The sequence below is a fragment of the Passer domesticus genome, chromosome 4, assembly GCF_036417665.1.
Source record: "Passer domesticus isolate bPasDom1 chromosome 4, bPasDom1.hap1, whole genome shotgun sequence".
Classification (NCBI taxonomy): Eukaryota; Metazoa; Chordata; class Aves; order Passeriformes; family Passeridae; genus Passer; species Passer domesticus.
In genome coordinates, this window is record NC_087477.1 from 34,778,141 (window position 1) to 34,803,765 (window position 25,625).

Genomic DNA, 25,625 nt, shown 5'->3' on the forward strand with positions numbered 1-25,625 from the left:
TTAGTTCCTCAGAAACTTTATTTTCATTCAAACTACAGAAATAAAGTAGTACCTTCCAATTTCCCATTATATTTTCTACGTATCTGTACGGCTCAGGGCGAGATGCACTAGGATAAACTACCCTGTACATGTGGAGGAAGATAAGGCTCAAAAACTAGCTTTACTTCAAAGAATGCCAAACCTGAACTATGAGGTTGGCTCCAACTCTTTGATAACAATAATAGGCACAACATAGGAAAAAAGATTGATCTAAACTACCTATTGTAAGCAAAATCCAGTAATTCATTACAGAAAGTCAAAGAAACCTTTTAGAAATAACAAAACAGTTTTCTACCTTGAAAAAATAGATGAGTAATTTTTGCTTTATATACGATATATTCACACACACTTTCAAGTATCATTTTCACTATTATCATACTTACATGGCTAGAGATAAAAAAATGAAACCCCATAAGCAGATTATTATGCCAAAGTCACACACGGTCTTTATCTGGGTTTAGCAACACCTGGAATTCTCCATGGTATCACAGTGACTAAAAAAGCAGTGACTAGACTCAGTGTAATTTTTCCCTTTATTAAACATGTTTTAGTAAGGCTTGAAAAGCATCAGGATTTAGAAAAATGGAGACAAGAAAAGCATAGGCAGTCATAAACCCCACGCAGTCATAAACCCCACAAATTCACAGCTAAGCTTGTCACACACTCAGTACTAGCAGGGAATAAAAAAAAAAAATCTGAGTTGTTTGGTTAGCAGGCAAACTGATACCAACAGGCAGACTTCAGCTAGGATGTTTTTACATTTAAGGCATCACACAAAATAACAAGTTAACGCTGGGAAGCATAACAACCATCATGTGCACAGCCATAATTCACATTTAGCTCTGGACATCAGAACCTGCTTTATTTCAGAACAGAAAGGCTAGGAGGGAATCCCATAGTCTTTTGGGAAAGTGCCAGACAGCCACTAGGCAAGAGGAAGAGTGACTGTGTTTTTTATCACAGGGGAAGGAATTTAAGTGCTTATTAAAGGCTTTGCTGCAGTGCCAGAGCCAGACACCTGAACACAAATTCTGGCAGAATACAAAACTTTTTAAGACCTACAAGACAGAAAATCTGTTCAAGCAGCTGCAGTGAATGGGTGTCCCACAAGATCAAAAATGGCAAGCCTTTGGGACTGAACAGCTCCTGGAGCTCAGCAGCGATGATGGAGAGGTGCAGCAGGTGCCTTCCACAGGCCTGGTTCCACACTGCTTGCCAATGCACTCTGCACTTCCACCCTCCAAAGAAATTAGATGGACAGGTATGAAATGCCTCACAATGAAATAGGTATACCTATCTCCTTCCTGGTCATGTCATTTCCATTTGTCTATTTCTTGCCCAATGGGAAAAGGCACAAATTCTACATTTAAAAAAAGTTATTTTAAGACCTAAGTAAAACCCTTTCTTTTTCCACACAAAAAAAATTTGCAGAAACCACTGACTGTTTTTAAGAGGGCAAAGTCATCTAAAAGTTAAGTACCAGGCAGCCTGAAAGCTCTATGGTTTTAACTATCAAGCTTAACTGTCTGGTAGAGTACTTGAGTAGAGCATGTTCTTAAAAACTAGTTTTAAAACCATCAGGCCACGACTCAAAAATTAAGCTTGTTGGAAACATGCGAGGTCACATATCAAAGGGAAGATCCATGACACTTCCAGAGACTAAAATGCAAAGTTTTAGTTTTGTTTGTTTGGGTTTTTTTTTTTGCATTTAGTGAAAGTCCCAGAATGGAGGCCAGAATACTTTCTCCAAGCAATTTAGTAAGAAAGGATTCCACTAGGTAGGATGGAAGCTTTGAGCTCACTCCAAGCTTGGCTAAAAGCCACTACTTCCAAGTTTCCAGAATTTGGGTAGCATTGGAGTTAAGTTTCCTGAGCTAGAGACAACTTGATAGACAAGACAGTGACAGTGCAGCAGGACAAACAGAAGTGACAATGAAAAGCATTGCACAGTCCAAGACTTTAACGTTATACCCAGAAGCTGACAATTCACACACATTCCTCATCAGTTCCCCCTCTTCACAGGCTGTGTTTTGGCACATTCTTACCTCTTCTAGCACAGCAATTTCTGCTGCCTTTCCTTGCTCTGGTCTTGTACCACATAACCCCACTTCTGAAAAGATGCTTCATGCATTTACTCTGTAGTCTTCCCAGGCTTACTAAAGCCACACATTGCCAACAGCCTCCCCTTTAGCTGGGAGTTCAACGACACTGAATATTCTGCAGCAATAAGATACTTCTACATTTACTTTGTCCTTTCCTGAACCTGTGGCTGTTACAGTAATATGCAGAACGGAGAGCTCTCAGCTTTCTCCCTCAGCACACAAATACAAACTACACCACTATAATCAGAACAACATTAGTATGCAGCACAAAGTGATTTGCAAGCTGGAGAAAACAAGTTTCGTGGTCATTGGCTTCCTCTAAAAATGAATTAAGGGCATAGGCTGTATGTTTGATAAAGCAACCATGCCAGCTAATTTCCTCTCAAGTCTTCTAAAAATACTGCAATTGTTATGTGAGCAGCAAAGAGCCTTAAATCAACCTGCCTGCAGTTTTCATACTACAGTGCAAGGCAGCTGGCTGCTTCAATAGGTTCAGGCTCAAAAACCTGAGGCCATACCAAAAAAACCCTATCAACTGCTTTTCTAGATGAACAAAATGCTGCTACCCTAAATAATACTCTGGTCAGTCCTGTAGTGCAATGAACAAACCCAGTACTATGTAGGTCTCACATCAGCACTCAGGTTAATCTCAATGCTCTTTACAAAAGGACAGCACTACCACCATTTCCAGTGACACTCCTTTGAGGGAGCCTGGCTGCCACGCTCCCAAATTACACACACACAGTCACCACTCGGGAGAGGCTGATTCATCTTCACATTCCCATGCATGCAAGCATTACAGATGATTAGCTCAAGCTGGGAAACAGGCATGGACTGCTATATTCTACTATCAATGGACCTATTAAACAAACCTGACTTGCCCTCACACCTGCTGAATCAGGACAGGCAACCAGTTACACAAGAATTCACAGAAACCAGCACACAAACAGCCCAGACAGCTCTCTCCACATTCATAGATATCCTGGTTGATGACCAATACTGAAGGAATAGCATCTTTTAAATAGAGATGTCTGTTCTAAGTGTTTCTATTAAACAACTGTAATAATCATCCAGACATTTTTGGCATAGTCTGATATGCTCCTTATGACACATTTCTGAACAAATGTGCAAGAAAAGTGTTCAAGTCTATTTCAGCACACAGACACTTCAGTGCCTTCATCAGACAGATGCAACTGACACTTCACTGCCAGTGACTAAACTCGCTTTAATCACTTATCAAAGATCAAAGCCCCAACAAGCACCTGCCTTGACACTTGCTGAAGAAAGGCTCCACAGCCCTGGCAAGATCTTTAAGTATATCACACACTTAAAAAATCAGCAAGAAATCAGCAATAAAGCACTGATTTTGCTGCATGCTCTGCTCTAAGAGGTGGAAAGAACAAGCCTCTCATCTTACGCTCAAAATGAGTGAACTCGACCCTCAAAATCTCCACCATCCTGTGAACTTCCAAGTAAACTATCAGCTCTCTGGAGTAACTTTCAAACAATGAAACAAAGCTTCAACTACTCAGACACATGTAATAGCAAGCTATCTAGATACTCATACTTTTACTTGTAGCCATGTCTCTGGGATGCTCTACTTGTACTTGATGCATTATATCCTTAGAGCAGAATCACTCACTGAAGCACTTTTACTGTAGCTCCTACCTGAAACTAAACAGCTTTCTGTGTACCCTTAAAATTCTTGGTTGGGCATAAAAGAGAAGTCAAAAAAGAAACAACACAAACCATGATCAATTAGACCAACCACTAAGAAAGAACATCAGCCACATGGATATAATTCCACTTTGATTTAGGGTGCTATCTAATAGGTTTATTAAAAGCTTCAACAGACTATAGCTCCAGACTTTATCTTTCTTGGAAGACACTACAATAGAAGCCACAGTAGAGACTGCCTTGTCACGAGAGGTACAAATACTTGCCGTATAGTTGGAGAAATAAAAGGACAAATCTAGTTGTCTAAAAGACAATTGACTGTACACATTTTATTTACAGTTTTGTACACTGTCTTAGTATGAATGGGACCGCTTTTCTACTTGAGCCATTTTAACCAAAGCAAAATAACCTAAGTAATACAAAGTGTTAAAATACAGCATAAGATACAAAAACAGACATACTATTTCTAGTAAGGAATGTAAATTATGGTGTTACATTAAAAAAAAATCCACATTTACGTTCAGGAAATCACACAAAAAGATCACTGATTTGACTGAAATGCATAAATCTGTAGCAAAGCTCTGATGTTACAAAAAAACCAAAAAATTACCAAAGAATGCACAAAATTTATGTTTATTCCACCTTTGTCATACTCCCAGATTCTTCACCAATGTTACATGAGCAAAAACAACTGAAATCAAAATATCACTAATGTTATCAAATAGGGAAAACAAATAAATTAATCTAGCAGCCATCAGCAGAGGTTACAGCAAAGATGATGCTGTATAAAAAAATTGCTAGAAAACTGTATGCACCATACTCTTTTCCAAACCAGCAAAATCTTACTGCATACAATGCAAATGTAAAACAGAGTAATTTCCTGCAGGTACAGAAATGCAACTTCTCTTCTGAATACTGTGGATAAACAAATTATTTTTTTGCAATAGTAATGTTTCTACCAAGCTATTACAGAGTGGGCCAGAAACACACTTACGGATCTGGGGGGTGAAGTGTACTAAAATTCTGATTGGTAACGGTTACTTCGGCCAAAATAGAAAAATTGAACATAGAAGTACAAGACAAAGGCGAATGAGACTTCTCACAAATCTTAGCAACATTTAGATGGAAATCAAATTTAAATGTAGTCCACTCTGCTTTTGAAGAGGCTTTGGTTCAGCTCCCAATCTCGATTGCTTGACGCAGTCTCCTATGAAAGAATACTCAGAAGGTGTCGTCTTAAACAACAAACCTATTTTTAGTGGTGGAGCCGCTCTTAGTAGCTGTGTCTGCATGGGACTGATAACCAATCACTATCTTTGGAGGAAGTCCTAATCTTTCCTTGTATACTCTCCTGGAGAGGAAAAGAAATAAAACAACAGTTTAAGCCAAGTCCTTAGGAAGGAATTAGTATCAGGACACCTGCTTTTCAGATCTGGGGACACCATTAAAAAAAGAGTTGCCCATTTAGAAACACTTTCTCAGATAAAGGACTTGAAATATGATTTTTCTAGTGTATTGATCTAAAACCCACCTAAAGTTTTGTAAAATGACTTACCACATCTAATAGGATATGCTCTTCCAAAAAACAATTAACAGACCTAAATAAATGCAAAATGAAGGGACCCTACACTGCATTCATTCAACCACAAAGCTGTATTTCCACATACAGAAACAACACAGCTATGTACAACTCATGGTTCACAATTCCAGAACTACTGAGATGACAAAGTCACCTGAACCGAAGAAAACAGCAATTCCATGGAACAGTCAGTTCTAATCACCCCACACATGATGGCTGCAGAGAACTGCTGTCTTTCCTTTAACTACTGATAGAAAGCAGACTCCCACAGACATCATGGGCACCTTACCCAACAGAAGCTTTAAGAAAAACCACCTAGGATCTTATGTCTTAAGAGAAAGAAGCAGCAGCACCTGCCTTAGACACAAACACACACACAGAGTGCTCCTTAGCACAGAGTGAGATGCAAGGCACTAACAGCCACTCCTGTCTAGGGTTAGGGTAATACAGGAGCGAGCAGGCAACATAACTTACCTTGGTACTTGTGTCAGTTTGCAAAAATCTTTTTCACAGTTCTCTAAAGGAGTCAACTCCTTAGTTAATGGTTAATACCATTCTAAAATGCTGTCTGACGCCTACTAGGTTTATTGCAACACTGTGGTAGCAGAAGATGAGTACTGTACTTTTGCTTGTTTATTATTAAACACTTACCAATGAAGCCTGGAAATATGACTGTATAACAAAATTGTTAGTAGAAGGCACACAGATTCTTAAAGGCCCCAAAAAAGGCATGTGTCAAAAGAGTCATCAGGTAGTGAAAAAAGTAATCTGCTAGGCCTGACAGTTCAAGTTTGGCTTAAGACAGATGCACTAAGCCAGGAAGATAAATATTTTCATTGGTTTGCATAAGGTAAATGGCCTACAATGACAAATTTAACAGCAAGTTATTCTGAAGCATCAGTACTACAGAATCCAATACTTGTGTAATTAGTAATTGTAATTACAGAATTGTGTAAACAGTAACTGTGTAATTAGTAATACTTGCTACACACTAAAGCACAACATGCATTTTCCATAGCACAGACTCAATCTGAGATAACTACTGTTGCTTTACTTAAAGACTGCAGCATGCAGGTCAAATAATCCACAAATCACAGGATTGCTTCATCTGTACTTAAGCAGTGCCAAAACGCAGGGAAACACCTGTAGAGTTTCACAGCATATCACTGTACAGCATTTTCCCCCCCAAATTTGTGAACATCCTTCGGTGCTTAGGATTCACAGCACCTTTCCTTTCATATCTTATTTGTAAGCATCACTTTCCTGGGAAAAAAACTGTATCAATGCTCTACTCTCACTGAGTACCCACCTTTACAAACTGGCAGGTTGGAACAGACTGCACATTACCTACAGTCGTTAATTACAATGCCTCATTGTGAAATGAGAATTTTTGCCAAGATTTGTGTATGGGCATCTGTTACTAACTGCTCTGTACTGCAGCACTACTTCCACTGTAGTTTAGAAATGAAGAATTGAGCACAATTTGGCACAGTTACTTAAGCTTGGGATACAGCTCTGCTCAGGCTCCACTTGCCTGAAAGGCCTCCTCTATCAAGCTGACTGGCTTTACATGCATGGTTACACTCCATTCAGCCCAGGCACCGACCACGTTACTTACCCTATATGCGTAACAGCATCCCTGTTTTCACATTCAGTTGTCCATATTGCTATTTTATCACCCTTAGTTCTAACATTAACAACAGCACCACACACATCATCACTGTAGTCATCGAATGACTCCCCAATAAGGCACAGCAGCTGTGAAAGAGAAAGCAGTTCAGAGTCAGAGTCCTGTTCTGTAGGCAAGCACTCAGTGTACACAGGGACTGAGGAACACATTTTACTGCCTACAGCCACTTGCCATACAACAATCACTTTCTATTTATTGCAGTGTCTTCTTCAAGTTCCAAATATTACAAGTGAACACACTCTAGTAGGGTATCTTCCTTCTAGTCTGAATTTTCCATTCCTCCTCCTCTGCCACCTGCCACAAGTTCTGACACAGCTGATCATTTCCACAGTGCTGCCTTCCACCCCATCCTCCCAATCCAAAACAAGAGAAGAATTAAAGCACTGTATTCTTCTTTCTACAGTACACTTAACACAGATGGACCAGTCTGAAATTTTAGGCATTTCTATCCATTACCTAGAAAGAGCCTGTTAAGGGCTATTTGTGCAACATCAGGTACGTAAGGTTTCATTTCCATGCTGAAGTCTGTCAATTCAGAGGTAAATCTGACTGCAGCCAGACAGTAAGTGCTGTCCAATGGAATGTTACTGCCTGTCAACACAGGAAGCTTCAGCATTTCCATACACTCTAAAGTGGGCATCAACAATCCTGAACAGGGTTTAATACAATGCACCAATGCAGGTGCACAAGTAACACAAGATTCTTCCTCCCAGGTTTCTAGCAGTGAAGCCTGGAATTGGCCAGGAGCATCAGACCGAGCAGGTCACAGCCCCAGCAACATGCTAACTGTGAAAGTGGTATTTAAAATCTTCAGCTTGCTACTTGTAAAACAAGCAATCCTGATATTCAAAACTAAGTTTTTTGTGCTTGAGACAGATTCGCCTAGACTATGCTGAATTAAAAAAAAAAATCTTTCTGCACACTGAATCTGCAAGTGGACACTCCTTTCCTTCACCTGCACCGTACATTAAATACACTGTGGTTATGTCAGTTTTGTGGTGTCACTTATAACATTTGGAAATTCAACATGTTTGCAATTTCTCAAACAAAGCAGGTCTTTCAGTACCCCCAAGGGCTGGCTTACTCAAGGAAATGCAAAAAGGACAAAGAGTGCTAATGAATAAATCAAGTGTAACTAAACATGCATTAAATGTTACACCCAACTGCAGGCTGCACACACTCACTGAGTAATTCAAGCCATAAATGGTTGAGATCAAACCACACACAAACATGCAAAATATTGATCAAGTGTCTTAGTTCACATGCAAGCCAAGATGACTACCACACTCAGTAAACACTACTCAGGTACATTTCTCATGAGTGTTGCACAACAGAGAAAAACATCTTCTCAAATGAAGTTTAGTTCACAGTTAAGATAATTATAATAAAACTTTGCTCCAAAGGGGCAAGACTTTGACTTCTATTGCAGAATACTGGTTGTATATAATTACAGGAATTAGAAGTGACAGGGTTGTTTTAGGGCACATATCACAGTCACCTGGGTATTTAGGCTCTGTGCCATTGCTCACTGCTAAGCAAAAAGCAGAGCCCTCTAGCCTTCAGTTTGCACAGTCTATCTGCATGTTTCCAAGCCATATGTCATGGCTATTAGCAGTCAGGACTCACACATGCATTAGGCCAAGTACCTGCAGCAAAATGTTAATTTACTCATGTGCAGTCACACTGCCCAGAACTGTAATGCTCTCTTTAAATCACAACTACACTGACTACAAAGATCCTGAAAGCTCTGATATTTTGGACACCTCTGCTTTGATTCTGAAGGCCATTTCTCCCTTTCAAAGGGATGCAATACTCCTTGCTTCTCACAAAAACAAGGACAAAAGATGAGAGTTTTGCCAAGACTGCTATGATTTGTCCTGTCTGCAATCCATGCCCCTAAATTCTAGACCACACTAGACTGTCTTAGGCTATTCTGAGTCAGTTCCTAGACAACACATTTTTCTGTGATACATTTACTGCAATCCACACTAGAAACACATTTACCATTCAATTCTATTCCAAAGAGATAAGAGCAATAGAAAAAATAAGTATTTTTATGGTGTGTATATAGAAGATGAATGTACTATTATTGCCTACCCCAGCATTAAGACAAACACAAAGAAAAAAGTAAATCTGAAAGTACCTTGTTCAACAAAGCCAAAAACTATTCACTTTTTAAAAAAGTATTTGTAAAACAAATTGTTTTATCAATGGAACCAGCAAGTTGCACTCAAAACAATATATTATTTTCACAGTAGTTCAACAGTAATGCTCTGTACATTACATGGGCAAAGCTTAATCTGTCCTACAGAAGTCTCCCTGTTGCTGCCTGTTACAAGGAAGTATTAAGACAGAATACATCCACATGAAGATCACTATTGAAAAAAACATTTTTCAAATACAGCCTGTCAATAAAACCCTACAGGACATTCTGCTGCCAAGAAGTGAGAATAGCACAGCACACAAATATCAAACCAGTTAAATGTATTTTCACACAAACATCATAAGACTCCTCAGCTGCCACTGGTGCTTACTGTCTCTAGCCAGAAGCGATCAAGGTCACTTCGTCTCTGCTGCTTGTTTAGTGTAATTAGCCATCGGCCTCCTCGCTTGTTCTTTTCATCTTCCCACATGGGCTCAATCCCATCCTGCAAAGAAAGGCCACAAGTTAAGTCAGACTCCATCTCTTTTTCCTGAAGAGCCACCAATAGGCTAGTGGTAACTGGAACAGTTAGTTAAGAGAGAAGTGTACAGTTTAAGACACACACCAGAATGTCCTGAAATACTGTCTCACACTAATATCAAACTTCCAAAACAACAAGTGCACGCTCCAGTTAATTTTTTGTTCTACAGAAGCATCACAATCCAGGCAAAAGTCTTAGCTACATATAACATTAAAAAAAGTCCTAAGGCAACAGGCAAAGATAACCACCTGCTTTGCCCTGCATGAAACCAGAATATAGCAGCTAATTTTATCTGGAGTCCTTATTTTGTCTTGCACTCAGTGCAAGATCAGCCAAGTGCTTCACTCATGCATACAGATTATTTCACTGAAATAGACACCTTTGGCAGTCTCTCTCAATGACTACCTTCATATACAAGCTGAAAATAGGAGGATTTTCATTGTTGGGAAGAGGAAAAAAAAAAAAAGATACCCCTTTTCAAAGCAAGATCTGATTCACATTTTGCCAGTGGCCTGCACTGACTTAAATGATTCTGTATGTGCTGATACAGCAAAGCAGCCAGCTACTGCTCCTGTATCAACCAGCTATGCTGCACTTCAGAAAGTCATTAAAAATAAGTCATTGTCTGGACAGAAGAATTCTGTTAAGAACTGTCCACTAAGAATTGCACGACAAAACTTATGGCTGAAAACTAAGTGTTCAACATGCAGGATGGAGTGGTGTCATCTCACTTTAAATGTAACACCCTCACTGGCAGCTGCAGAGCTTAAACTACTTCATCACCCTCTTAAGAGGTCACAACTGAAGGACAGCAGTAAGAGATTGCTCAGAAACCTGAAACAGTTGCCAATTCTATACCTGTTCCACGAAGTTACATAATTATTACTGCTTGAAGACAAGCGAACACAGAACAGATACACGTACTTGAAACACAAATTAAGGATTGATGCAAAAAATACAAGCATTATTCATAGATAGCCTAATCTCTGAAGGGCCTACAGCTTCTTAAAATTCTAGTAAGCTTTCTCAGTCACCTAGAACACCACTACCTTTCCAAACCCAAGCAGCAGCACCTCTTCACTACATGAAGCTGCTGGGTCTACAAACAGGGCACACAGGCTGCTGAGGAGCCCCAGCCTGCAGCTACATTTTATGAGCAGAGGAATCAGGCACCGGCACTTCAGGGACTATTTGGGTGCTGGAATCCAGAAAGGAAGCTGCATGATAGAAGCACTACCAAGAGGTTAGGATTTACCTTAGAGCCCCAATTCAGATCTCCACCCCAGCTGAGATATGGTTTCATGTAGACTTTCTCTATTCACTAGTCTGGACAATAAGAAAATTCTGAGGAAGTGTCCATGTTTGGTGCACTTTTTTATTTCATGCTTAAGTAATACAGCATTTACCTGTTAGTATAAAAATTAATAGCAGTACTGTGCATCTGGCTAGCAGTACACCCATAAGTAACACTGATCAACACTGCTGAGTCCCACAGATATTTTAACTCATTTCACATCAAGTGACAGAGCTGGAAAACCTTTCACATTAGCAAAATTTACACTTAATTGTTTGCACAAACATCTCAAATGTAAAACAAACACTAAGAGTTACAGATTAAAATCTACTGCCTGTAATGTGTTAAAGCAAGTACTTAAAATTTCAAAGTAGTGACACTCTGATTTTCAGACAATGTTTGGGACTTCTTAAAAAAAAATAACACCTTTATGACATAACAAACCATGTTCCTAAATGTCTTAAGTGAAATATCTGGACAGTGTCTTGCTTAGTCAGGAAATCATCCATCAACATCCTTAACTAAAGAAAAAAATGTTAGCAAGCCTACCTTAAAGAGCGAGTAGTCACAACCAGGCATTAAATTACTAGAGAGCTGGATATGGTTGTATAAACTATTGGAGGGAAAAAAGCAGGATTAGAAACTAAGCATTGTTTTAAGGTACAAAATTCTTAAAGAATTTAAGACCTATGACCAAACAAAGCCCAAAAATTAAGGAGCAATAAAGTTATTTCAGAAGCAACCCTATTTCTTAAGTATTTTTTAACAATATAAAAGTATCAGTATTAAGATGTTCTTGGGTTAAAGCAGCGGAATGGAATAGGAACTCCACAACTGTTTTTAAACTCATTCCCAATGCTTCTTTTAAACCTAGTTCTAAGGTTTAGACCTGAAGTTCAAAGTTATTAGAACATAACTCACTGAGCTTTTAGGGCAGCAGGTTCTGTGGCCATGAGTATTCAATGCATTCATGGAATAAGGATAACTGTTTCTATTTCTAGGGCTACTCACACTGCTGAGAATTTTTTTTAGGAGAAATGCTCAACCTTGCTATTTGATACAGCACTCTAGGTACAAATGCTGTAGGCCTTATAATTCAAATTAAGGACTCAAAAGACAAGAACAGACGATAGACAATAAAATGTATATCCAGAATTAAATTTACAACCGTGTAATTCACAAAAACAAAGGAGTACATAGTGTCATGTCCTGAAACAAGGAGATAGAGGCCTTTTTTCCACCCCTAACAGGTCAGACTTCAGAAGGAGGCCTGCACATATTACAACAACCTGTACCCCAAGAACAACTAGTATCAAGGCATAATTCAGCATCAAAAAGAAAACTGATTACTTTGATGTTCTAACAATGAGAAAGCACGCACAGGCATTTGTAACACCAGTTACAAATATAACAGTTTACCTTGACACTGAGATTTTCTCCCCAAAACAACACACTTATTGCCCACTCCAGCCACAAAGGAGGTGTAACTTTAACTGCTGGTGGCTGATTTTATACCTTCACTGCAGACTTCTGCACTTTTTAATTACCAAGAATATCTCAGTCATAGAAGCTCAAAAACTTAACCAACTTTAGTAGTGAGCTTCAAACAACTCAGCTGCCCACCACATACCCCACCACTGTCAGCTGAGTGAAGCACAGTTTGCAGTCATCCCCACAGCACGAGTGGGAATGCAGGGTACAAGCCCAGAATCCCACTCCCTGTCAGGACTGCACCAATAAAGTTACTGAAAAGGCAGAAGCATTTTCCCCTCCTTGGGCTAATGGGTCACTGATGGGTCCTATTAGTACACCCAGACCCCATCTCCTTCCACAGGGATCACCAAAAAAGTATGCAACAAAATAAGAACCTTACCACTCAATGTAGCATGAAAGACTAAGATCAAATATACAATGCTTTTTTTTTTCTTCACTCTCAATTTCATAGCACTTGCATTTTCTCCATATTTTGGCATTATGGCAGGTAAAACCTTGACTGAAGCAAGTGTTTGGAAAGCACAGGACCACCTTCAGGGGCTTTTTATTGCTGTTGGAGCCTAACCACTCTCACAGACCTTCAACTTAGAATGAAGGTCATTTCTTCTGTAACCGCTACCAAATTTTTTTCAACAATGCCATTCATCTGCATGAGTCTCAACTCCACACTCCAGATTCAGGCTCTCAAACATGCAACATGAGCCAGTGGTCAATTTAATCAAGAAGGAAAACGTGGGGCCATGGAAGTGGCAATTAGTTGGCCACCAGAATTTACAGGTTCACGTTACTATGAGATAGCTACTGCACAAATTAAATGTTCTACATGTCTGTCATGTACACATGAATATAAGCTGTGTTGCAGAGTTTCAGCAAGACAACTGTGCATTTAAAGGATGAATAACTTCTCCATTTGCATTTTCTCCAACAGACTTCACCTTCAATTTTGCAAATATTTCAGATTACACACAAGAATTTGCAGTTAATGGAGTACTTTATGGGTTTTTTGACTTTGACATAAGCTTTGCCAACAAATCTCAAAATTATTGTGCAGATTGAAAAATCTTTACTTACGCCCAAAAATCCTCAACAGTATCGAACTTTGAGATAAGACGAAGATTTGCTTGCCAAGTTTTGCTCTTGTCATTTTTAAAAAACCAGAGTGCCCATCTAAAGGAGAACAAAATAAAACCATAGAAATTAAAGTATTTTAAAAATGTAATTATTTCTATTGTTATATTCAAACTAATTGCAAACCTTAATATATTACGACCATGGAAGTCAGTTTTCATCAATAAGCTACATTATCAATTCTTTACAGACTAACAATGTTTGTGCCTTCATTACAAGAATAGTGGCAGACTTATCAATACATTAGGCAAATATTTCCAATAGCTCTGCAATTCTTTTAAGACTCTAAACTTCAGATCTTTCTCTTTGCAGTCACTGCTGAACTGCAATCCCCTACCACAAACAACTGATGATGGTCTAAAACAACACCAATGATTCAAACTGAGCTCCCTGGCCAGTAATTTCCTTGTAAAGGTTACACAAGCAAATTAGATCACTCCAAAGCTATGTATGACATGAAAGCTTCCCAAGCACTCACATACTAGGAAAGTATAAATTTTAAAATGCAAGCTGCATTAAGCTTACTAATGGCAACCACCTCAAATCCCCACAAACTGATTGTCTCAAGTTTTTAAATCAGCATATATAAAGACAAGACTGAATGAAAAAAATCATCTCTGCTGAGTACAAATATCAAGACAGAATTGAACCTTTCACACAGAGATGCTCTTTCTGAATCTAAAAAGCATCATTGCAGCAATTTAAAATGCTGGAAGAGGATACCTAATGAGGCATTTAATCAAATAGTTGGGGTTTTTTTCCACTCTGATAATTTCAGTAGTGTTGAAGTAACTCGGGTTAGCACTAGGCTATATTTATCTTCTCTCAGCAGAGAGTTTTAAGTCACTAGGTGTCAATCTATTGCTTTGAGACCCTTTCTGTCATTTCAAACCTAGTTTTAAAAGTTTACTCCATTCTAGTAATAGCCTCACTAACACTTGTAAAGAACTGTTAGCATCAATTTAGTCAAGGTATTTAGAAGAGAAGGAAGATGGAAGCTGAAAGACAACAAGGAAAATGGGATACACACAGTATATCACTACAGGGAACCAGTGTTTTCCACACTTGCTCAAAACTTAGAAAAAGAGTAAGGTATCACTAGGTAAAAGGCACCTGCCAACAGTAAGTACTGAGCATTCCACAGTAACTCATCATCTCACTTGGAGGAAATTACTTCCAAGCTGGTCTTTTTCAAGCTCTAAGAGGGCTTGATTTTCTAACTTTGAAATAATTTTAACTACAAGTTTTTACCACCAGCACCTTAATTTACCCAAGTACAAGGCAGAATGCAAGCTCTAGTGGGCAGCAGCTTCACCTCAGTGTTAGCCTCTTAAAATACACCAGACAATAACCAGCAAAAGCTCTGTCTGCCTCCAACTAAAAGCAAAGTCATGCTCTTTCAAAGTACCTGGATGCATTTTGAAAACTTGCAAAGATTTTCAGCTTCTGTAACTGGATTATCTGAAGACTCTAAATATTAACATCTGGAGCCGATTCTCCTTACTCTGCAACCCCACTGTAAAAATCTTCAAAAAAACCACTGAGAATTCTCAAAATACTGCTAGAGAATATAAGGTCAACAAGAGCTGCAAAGCCACCGGCATTTTTCTATCCCTGGCAAAAGTATAATCAGTTTCTGTACCATTTACCTGTTTTGTAGTGGATGTTTAATATACTGTTCAGGGCTGGCAACCTCCTGACTAGGTGCTGGTTCGGTTTTCTCCTCTTCTGCAGGTTGGGGGTTGGGAGTGGTTTCCTGTTTGAAGAAAGGAGTTATTAATACATTCCTTCTCAATTTTTATTGAAGTGATTTAGTTCTCTAATGTTACTTCAGAAAGAGTGAAGAGTTCCTATAATTTATCTTGATTGTGGGCCCAAATCCCATAATGAAAGCACAATTTGTATCCCTTTATTCTTCAACATCTAAACAGGTGTTACAATAAACACTAACTGCAGGAATTTGCATTCTGCTGTTCAGTGATTTGCTTCCTATGTAACTTGTTTCCAAAATGGCTTGCTATACATACTTATTTAATTTTGAAATAGTTTTGAGTACTATTTTAGAAATACAGAATCTATGTTATCTAGAATATGCACAGCTAAAATAAATTTAGAGAATAGTAACTTCAGAATGAAAATTATTTTTATCAGCTTCTGACAGCATCATTTGAAACAAGCGTACAGGCTCTGTTATTTAAAAAATAACTATTAATACAAATAGAAGATAAAACTAAAATTCTCAGAGCTAAAAACAGCTACTGCAAGCAGCTAGAAGCCAAGCCAGTGCACAGTTATCTCTGTATTTGCAACATTATTTGCAACATCATCATGAACCAAACAGCAGAATTGGAACACGCATCAGTTCTCAAATTTCCAACTGAAATAAATGTACTTACTGGTTTAGTATTTATTAGATTGATTTCAAGAGTTATTTTTCAACTTTCTAGAGACAGCTCTAGAAATGTTAAATATACTTTAACATAAAGTAGTAAATTATATTCTCTTTGCATACAAACTCCCTCAGGCTTGTCATTCAGTTTGAGAAGTCACTGTGCCAGATTTGAAATTCTAATGCCTTTCCTTCAAACCAGGGAATACAAAACTTTATTGTGAGGCCAAGTGTCTCCGCCAGTTACCACCATCCCTCCCCAACCTGCAATCCATGCTACAATATTACAGAAACACAGAATGAGGACTGTAGCTCCTTCCCAAGAGCTAACACAAATTGCCTATACAGGTGACCCCATGAAAGAAAAAGCGCTTCAGTAATATAAATAAAAGCTAAGTACAGCAGACTCAGACTCTACACGTTTCCAAATGTGGCAATATAAGAGTAGTATTTAAAAATTAATTGAAATTTTGTGGTTTTAACAGAAAATAACATAAGAGTGAATTAAGTAATGCTAAGCAATTTAATTAATGGAACTCCAGATTTTCACATACATTTATCACACCAAAGCTGTTGAAAAGTGGATATGAAGTGATAACACTGTTCAATCTTCACTGACCCAGCTGGCAAACTCTCCTGGATAACACCTGAAGATCTGTCTTAACAGGGATTTTCTTTTCATTGTCAATATATTATTGATATGATGATTATTTAATGATTATTTCCTTACTAAGCATGATATTGCGCTTTACATTAGAGAAGTTACTCCTTTGTGATTGAAAATAATCAAGTATGCTTTAGTTTAACAGCCCACCTAGAAGAACACCTCATGACATTTCAGAACACTCACAGGCACAGTGAAGAGACTGACATGTCAAGATCTAACAGGAGCACTTGGCCAGTGCTTTGATTTACACAGTACAATAGCACCATTCCCTTCCTTTAAATAAAACTAAATGCTTTCTAAGGATCTCCCAAAGGGATCATCACTAACAAACCCACAGAAGCACAGTGTTGAAAAATCTGTCACATCTCCTCCAGTGTAATACTATAAAAAGCTAAGCAGACCTTCAAAAGACCATCAAATTCTATCTGGAATAGAATTTCTAGTGTTACCCCCACTTATTTTTGGTATCATTCATCTTCATTCACCCAAAACCATCCCACTGAACAAGTCAAAGTGCACAGAAGCTGTACAATTCACCAAGAAAGCACTTCAACAGTTCCTCCTTCACTTTACCTGTATTGTATTAAAAAGAAACACACCCAGACAACTAAAATTTAAGTGTGGTTCCTTCAGGGGCATCTAACTAGAAAATTCAGAAAAGTTACATGTGCAAATATAATAAGAAATATTCTGCTGATACTCTGGAATAGCACTAGGTTTTGTGATACAGCTTGCTTTCAGTCATAATACTCTGCAGCTGTGACATCTAATATTCACAACTGATTTACAAATGCTATTACACTAGGAATTTTAACTTCAGACTCCCTCTTGCTGAATGCAGATGCAGAGTATCTTCCAAAAACAATTTCAGTTGAGAATCTCATGTTTGCTCAGCAACTAGCTTTCAACATACAAAGAGCTAATCCCAAAGTCTCCCTGGTCACTCTTCCAGAATTATCACAACTACATAAAATGGAAGAATCAATACAAAGCCACTGAGCACATGCATGGCTAAACTGTTTCATAACTTCTAACAAAAGACTACATTATAAAGGATTAAGGTAGCACATTCAGACAAAAAGAAAAATGCAACGAGCCTCAACATCTGCCTGGTACACTGATAATCATCCTTCACACAATTACATGAAATTCTGGTTTTGGACAAACAGAATACACCTGACTCAGTACATACATTTTACCTAAGCTACCACAGTATCAAGTCCCTTTAGATATTCTGAAAGCTACACGGCATTCATGAAACTCAGACTAACCATTACCCAAGCTCCTGTCCAAAACAAGAGAATGACAGCTCAGCTCCAAGGCCCACTTAACTATGACCTTGACCCAGGACTGTGCCACTCCCCTCAAGAACTACGCCACCAGAAGAGACTTTTTTTCAGCAACAGGCTGCCCCATCAAGGATAACTACAGGTCTATACGCAGAACTTACTATTAAAGAACATTATTTCTGGCTGGCCTCAGAGAGAAGCCTAAACCAGCTTATTTTCACTTCCTTCTGTTTCCCACAGCCATCAAGGAAAACAGAAAAATAAGCATTTTAATTTTTGGCTGGTTAATCACTATCAGCTCCTCTTTCCTTTCATCTTACCTTTACCTCATTGCTCTGAGTACCAAAATGAAATGTTTGTATACCAAAGCACTTACTGTTATTAGTCAAATAGAAACTGTAAGTTTGTTAATTGGTATTTAAAGTCCTGAGGTCCAAGAAATTCTACAAGAAATTGCACACAATTCTATTCTATAAATACCACATGAATTAATGTCCACATTTTAGCAACTCACAGCTTGGAACCCTGCAATTGCAACACTATTAACCAAAGTCAGACTGACTCCACCTGGAGTTCCTGGGCTACTTTATTTAAAATCCTTCATAGTACTTTACCATTGCTCATAACTAATGTATTCTTTAACCTAAAATTGACTCTATACACTAAGTAACCACTGACTTTGCTGCTTTTAAAATATAAGTAACAAAATAGGGTAGTATTACCAGATAAACTGGAAAGCTTCACATGGCCAATCCCACTTCTCATCCACAAGACAGCACATAATTAAGTGACATTTATTCACCACCCACATGGTTTTTGATGTAGGAATCAGCCTGCAGAGTCCATGAAACATTTGCCTACTCAGCATTTAATGACTCTGTATATCTGCAATTACTTGGATTCGGACACTTGCAAATTTAATTAGTGTTATTTACTCTTTCTCCACAGCACATAATGACCAACATATCCAAGAAAGGTGTGCACGTCACCAGGACAGGAAACAAAACATTTGCAATAAAAACTGCTTCATCAGGTTTGTTTATTAAGGAGAACAAGCAGCTTGACTAGGTTTTACCAAGGGCTTTCAGATGCTGCCCAGACCACATTCATGTCATTAGTTGTCTACAGAACTTGTTCAGCAAGTCCAGTTGGAGTGCAAGAATTACTGCCCAAAAGGACATAACCTGGCACTATTACGTGCTCTTGGTGAAGGCTAAGAGAATTAATTAGTGGAAGAGGCTTTCCAAGTCTTCTCACATTAAATCAAAATAAGTTACATTCTGGAGTTTTCACCTTCTTGTTTAGGATTTCCAAAAGAAGGAAACTGCATGCCCCAGTTACCTGATGTCTTGGGAAGAACAGTTTCTACTATCTGCTGGTCCTTACATGTCTTGTGGATAACTGCTATGACACTACAGTTAGGATAATTTCCAAGGAACAAAATTCAAGAGCTACTTATTTCAAAAATTGTGGACAAAAATAAAAAGTTTAAAGCACACCCAGAAGCAATTATTACATCTTGTAAGAAAACAAACCAAGGGATTATTTAACACACAACTCTGAGGAATGAATGTAGAGAGGTAAAAATAATGTATAGTACATGTAACAGCAACTGGAAGAGACGTACTAAGAGCCACCTGTTGCCAATCTAAAAGTGTGAAGCAGATTTCCAGACACCAGGACAAAGAAAGGACTTCTACTTGTGACACAGCAAGATATAACAGAGAACAACTATCCTAATTGCATTCATCATTACTTAGACCACCACAGATTTTTAGAAAGGCAATTGCTATTAGAACACAAACCTGATTTTAACCAAGTGATGTCCCCTCAGTTCACAACAGAAATTCAGCACACGTGCAGAACAGGAACAAAAGACCAAGTAAAAAAGTCACATACTTCCTCCATGGTCAAAGGTATTCTAGGAAACATCACCTCATATTTAAAAGATACAAAGACTATGTATAGCCCTTTTGACTTTTGAAAAATGGGTTATATATACTTGAAAATGCCCATCAGATTTTCACCATTTAATTCACAAACTAGCGTTAGCAAACAGCTTACAAGGAATATCAAACTAACTCAGTGTCTTTGTAGCTGCCTAAGCAAGTTCCCCTTGTGCTAACACCTCAGTTTGCACTCTGCTGCTGCCTTTGCTACTGGAACACAAAATCTACCCATAGGATGAGTTTCCACATATAACATTCTGCAGTTCTAAGGCACTCAGACAAGAAAACTTACCAAAACTGCTGCGAGAACAGTTCAGATGATTCAAAGAACAAAAAGCCTCTAATTTCCCCAAACACTCCTACACAAAAGACCTCCATGCTTCCCAAGTATACTGAGCCTCTGGTTCAACAGAGAATTTTATATCCGCTGAAAATTTACAACACATTCAATCTTCAGAAAGGAATTTAATGTAGAATGCAAGAATGGTCAAGAGAGGTCTTCAAAGAAAAACTACTGGATGTACTACTGGTATGCCCAGTGATTGCAAAGGATGTCATACATACAGGTTATCTGATGAACAGCACAGAGCACAAGAGAAACAGACCTCTATTTAAAAAAAAAACCAAACAAAAAAACCCCAAAAAAACAGCCCCCAAAAAACTTAAACAGCTAAAACTTTTCTGCCTTACATCCACTATACAGAATTCAGGGACAGTTGGCACGTGAAGGCCACTAACAAGAGTCGTGTTACAGCACACTTACATCTGCACATCACACACTCACACCTTCCTAACGCCAGTGTCCTACACAGGAACAGGTTTTCAACTGCAAGAAACAAGGACTACTGCAAGATAATAAACAGTTTCTAAACTCAAGTTTAATCTTGACTATAGAATATTTCAAAACTGAAAAATAACTTATCTGAGGAAAAAGTCACATTAATTCACATTTAAAGTCTGCATTTCTCTTTCACAACAAGGGACTCTACCAACATCCCTTATTTAATGCTCCCCTCTCTCTCCTCAAAATTCAAACTCATCTTTACAAAGCTGCCAAAAGGGACACATTTTCCATCAAAAAGTTTCCCATGTACCTCCACACCTGCAGGTAGTACCAGTAAATGAACCACAGCTTGATTTCATATGCTATTTTTATGCATTTCTTTGAAATAAGTTTGGTATTTTATATGCTGTGTGAAATGCAATTATTTTAAATGGCTTTCAGAAAAGTGTTTATCTCAAAGAATTTACAAGATGTGCAACATACCCCTCTTAGAGGAAGTTCCATACTCACTCAAATGTTATTTACAGTTCAAAAGCTTATGATAAATATTCTGCATTATAAAACATCATGTAAGGTACATCTATCCTGTATCATTTCACCAAAATGCAATGAGCACGCAACTGTGTTCACAATGCTGCAGTTTAATGCTATACTGACTTCAAGCAGAGCAGGTCACTGACTTCTACAGCAGAAATACCCAGCAACAAGAGCAAGTCTGAAGTTTAATTCAACTTACATGCCACCTGTCTGCAAATAATGCAAAATAAATACCTTTCAGCCTACACTGAATTTTAGGAGCTATTATAAACTTTCCAGAATTTTAAGGTCCTACACCAGTATGTTTCTAACCCCTTGAGATAATAGTTTCACTTAAACTAAGTTTTGATTCCCACCTATATATTATTACCTTCTCAAACAAGCACTTTTCAAACTACAGATAACTGAAATGTCACTGTTGTAGGCTAAAAAAAACTGAGTTAAATTGACAAGAATTGCATTTATGACAATAACTGTCGTTAAGCAAAAACATAAAAGAATCATGATGCTATTTCCAAACTGCACAATGAGGGACTAGATTCATATGCACCTAGAAGTCATAGGCTTTGTGCAGATACATTTTAAAGTCACCTTTCGTAACTTACTGTTTACTAAAGCATTACTACTGGTTTTGGTGTGGACTTTTGCATGTGTGGTTTTACTTGATCACATCTAATCCTCAAAGGCTGTATGAGCATTCTGACAGGTGGCACTTCTGAATATTCTCAAAAATTAATGTGAATATTTTTAAAAGAAAAAGCTAGACATCACAAGAAAAAGTGAGAATTTTAACTTGTCAGTGTTGCAAAGGTTTATGTCCTCCCCACAATGGAGAAGTAAGCCGCTGTGCAATTGCTCTGTATTTAGATAGAATAATCTTGCTTTTTTGACAACTGTTATGGGATTCTCTACAGAACTCTCAACTCAAGTTTCTGTATTTGTTAACAATCTGAAACATTTTTCAAGCCTCTTAAGACTTTCAATGTATGCTGCTTTTGAAACCATGACAGTATTAGAAACATCACTGATCTTAGTAGAAGTCCGTATTAAATAAACACAAAAGCCAACGCACACTCAGTTGTATTTTCATTTCCCAAGACACATGCTCCCACCAGGAAAGCATTACAGATGACATCTCTACAAACCCAGGTCCAGATTTCGCAGGTGAGCAACAGAAAGGCCTCCCTATGATCAAGAGGTAATCCCTAACCACACATGCAATTAAATTGTTCAGCTGCAAAGCACGCAGCATTTCTGCAACACCCCTGACCTCAGTCACTACACACGTCCAACTTTAGGCTGAGGCAGGAGAGGGAAGCCACCTACAAGGACAATCAACAAAGATTTTGTTATTTACTTCAATTTGAAAATAAGCAAGCACAGGTGATAGCTGACTCCTGAATGTGAACACACTGCAGCTACGGCAGAACATTCAACAACTGCATTAATTACTTAAACTGTTGGGAGTGTTCCCTATCTTCTGCTTTTAGGGTTCAGCACAACTGCTCATGGTGAACTGGATCTGGGCAATCAATCTTGCTGGGACACAGCATGACAAAACCAATTGTATACTTTCTGCTACATTAGGCTCAGATCTACCTCAAAGAGCAGATGGAGTTAATGAAGAAAAGGGTGCAAAGGCAGTTTTCTGTGCCAGCAGCACAGCAGAGAAAGCCACAAGGCCCAGGCCTTTAGAGTCATTTCAATTTCTGAAGTCTGTATTACAAACTATTTATTGCAATTCCTACTAAGCTCCAGTCACCACAAAGCACGGCACTGAGAGGAAGCCCTCATCTTCAAATATGTGGGCAACAACTCAAAGATTAGCTTTCGGATGTGAAAACAAGTGTTTAGCAATGGCTGAGGAACACAGGGAGGGTGCTGCTGGTGGTCTGTCTTGCACTCTTAATAACTGACTCTGCCTGTACAGAACTGCCATGCAATTTATAAATGCTGATCTGCTTCAATCTCTTCCTCGTAGGTAAAAAAAAAAATGGGGTCTGGTTCACAGAAGAACACCATTAAGAGAAAAATCAGTGTCCCTTACACAAAAGGGCAAAATTAGTCTTTATATAAAGCTACTGATTTTCAAACTCTTTTCCTTGGTATAAATGTTACAAAGCCTCCCCAAACAGCACACTGGTTATTTAGCCACAGCTGCTATGCACAGCAGCAAGACAGCAGCCCTCTTTAACTGCGTTTTCTTGTAACCCTAACAGAGTCTTCTGCTGTCCTCTCCTCATGATACACAATCATGTGGGATTAGAATAACAACTGTACTTGGATCACTTCCAGCTGCTCCAGCTCATTATGGAAGTGCAGGCTGGGGCTACGTTTGTAAGACCGAGCATAAAACCATGAACATAACTTATCACCTGGAAAAAACAAAAAGAAATACTGCATTATCATGAAAGGTCTGAAAAAATTAAAAAAGCCAAACTCTCGAATAAAAGATGCCACAACCGGGCAAAGACTCGATTGCCGAGTCTCACCAGCCGGGCTGCTGTCGCGGCTGCCCCAGCAGCGTACCCGTGCCTTACCGACCCCGCGCTCCCTCCCCGCGGGCCTGCGGGCCCGGCGTGCCGGGAACGCGGCCCTTCCCCGCCGCCGGCGGAGCCGCCCCTCGCCGCCCGGCCGGCCGCGGCGGCGGGAACCAACATGGCCACCCCCACCGCGCCACATGCGCCGGGCGGGCCGCCGGCCGCCGGGGCCGCGGGCGGGGCGCCACACAATGGGCGCCGCCGGACCGCGGGCCCGCTCCCGCCGGGCCCTGCCGGAGCCGCGGCCGCCGGGGCCGGGCGGCGGGGCCGGCACAGCCGCGGTGCCCGCCGCCCCCTCCCCCGCCCCGGCCCCTGCGAGCGTGCGCTCCCGGCCGGCCTCCCTCCCCGGCCAGCCGCCTCCTGCCCGCCGCGCCGGGCCCCCGCCGCGCCCTCGCTCGTCGCGGCCGGCGGAGCGGCGCCTCGACGGGGAGGAAGAGGCTAAGGATGCGGTGTGAGGAAGGCGAAGGCACGGCGGGCGGGAGAAGGGAACGCGGCACTCACCGGCTCCACCGCCGCCATCTTAGAGCGCTCGGATCGCGGACGCACCGCGGGGCGGGGCGGGGGCGGGTAAAGGCCCCGGGCCGCGCGCGATTGGCCGCCCGGTGGTCACGAGCGCCCGGCGGCCGTTTGGGGCGCGGTGCCCGCCGGGAGATGTAGTCTCCAGCGCGGGGGCCGCCGGGAACCCCTCCTACTGGGTCCCGGGCAGGAAGAGGCGGGCGGCGGCGGGAGCGCCCTCTGGCGGCCGCTGCGGAAGCAGCAGCACCGCCCGCCCTGAGCGGGCCCGGGCTCCGGAGAGCTGTGCCGGGCACTGCGCTCTGAGGGCTCCTGTGCCCGGAACACAGCGGTGTGCAGTCCCTTGTCCCCAGAACACTGCGCTCTGAGGGCTCCTGTCCCCAGAACACAGCGGTGTGCAGTCCCTTGTCCCCAGAACACAGCGCTCTGAGGGCTCCTGTCCCCGGAACGCAGCGGTGTGCAGTCCCTTGTCCCCAGAACACAGCGGTGTGCAGTCCCTTGTCCCCAGAACACTGCGCTCTGAGGGCTCCTGTGCCCGGAACACAGCGGTGTGCAGTCCCTTGTCCCCAGAACACTGCGCTCTGTGGCCCACTGTCCCCGGAACAGAATCAGAGAATCATTTAGGTTGGAAAAGAGCTTTAAGAACACTGAGCCCAACTGTTAACCCGGCACTTCCAAGGCCAGCTCTAAACCACGTCCATGCACACATTTTTCTGCACACTGTCAGCCTGTTAAACCCTGTCACGGGATTCATTTCGGTGCTGCCGTTTGATTAGTACTTTTCAAAGGCAAAAGGTTCAATAAAGAAAAACACAACAAAATATAATTAAGTTCTTAACCTTTTGTAATGCTGGTTGATGAACAGTTTTGAAACATAACATTTTTGAAAGTAAAAGAACTGGGGCATATCTTTATCCCAGGGACAAAACAGAAATTGAAAAAGAAAATATTTCTTCCTAAACTGTATAATTTTAAATCACATTGTGATGGCAAAACAAGAATGTAATCCCTGAAATTTGTACATTCAGAAAGTACATGAAGGTTTTTTTCTTTTTTTTTCCCCTTTTTTTTTTTTTTTTTTTTTTTTTTTTGTCCAGTGGTATACAGTTCATTTTACCTATTTCATAAAATTTTATTTCTGGTAATTCATTATATATGGTTTGATGCAAAACAGTAATTAATAAATCTTCCTATTTATTTACCTAATAATGCTGCCATATGGATGTTATATTTCACTTTATTTGTTTGGCAGCCAAGCACATTCTTTGAC

General features: G+C 40.0%; 1 protein-coding gene across 3 annotated transcripts; it reads right to left on the reverse strand.

Annotated features, from left to right (window-relative positions):
* On the reverse strand, positions 1-24,480 carry EIF4E (eukaryotic translation initiation factor 4E). Of its 3 annotated transcripts, XM_064417032.1 has the most exons (8): positions 23,843-24,105; positions 23,583-23,677; positions 15,337-15,443; positions 13,631-13,726; positions 11,615-11,678; positions 9,622-9,735; positions 7,016-7,155; positions 1-5,169 (listed from the first exon to the last, which is right to left on the reverse strand). In XM_064417032.1, exons 1-8 carry the CDS (start codon positions 23,982-23,984, stop codon positions 5,055-5,057), a joined length of 873 nt encoding a protein of 290 aa, XP_064273102.1. In that variant the 5' UTR covers positions 23,985-24,105; the 3' UTR covers positions 1-5,054. The 3 variants fall into 3 exon arrangements, with proteins under 3 accessions (XP_064273102.1, XP_064273103.1, XP_064273101.1); XM_064417033.1 differs by lacking the exons at positions 23,583-23,677; positions 23,843-24,105 and adding an exon at positions 24,344-24,480; XM_064417031.1 differs by having other exon boundaries at positions 23,583-24,105.
* Positions 24,481-25,625: the final 1,145 nt, after the last annotated feature.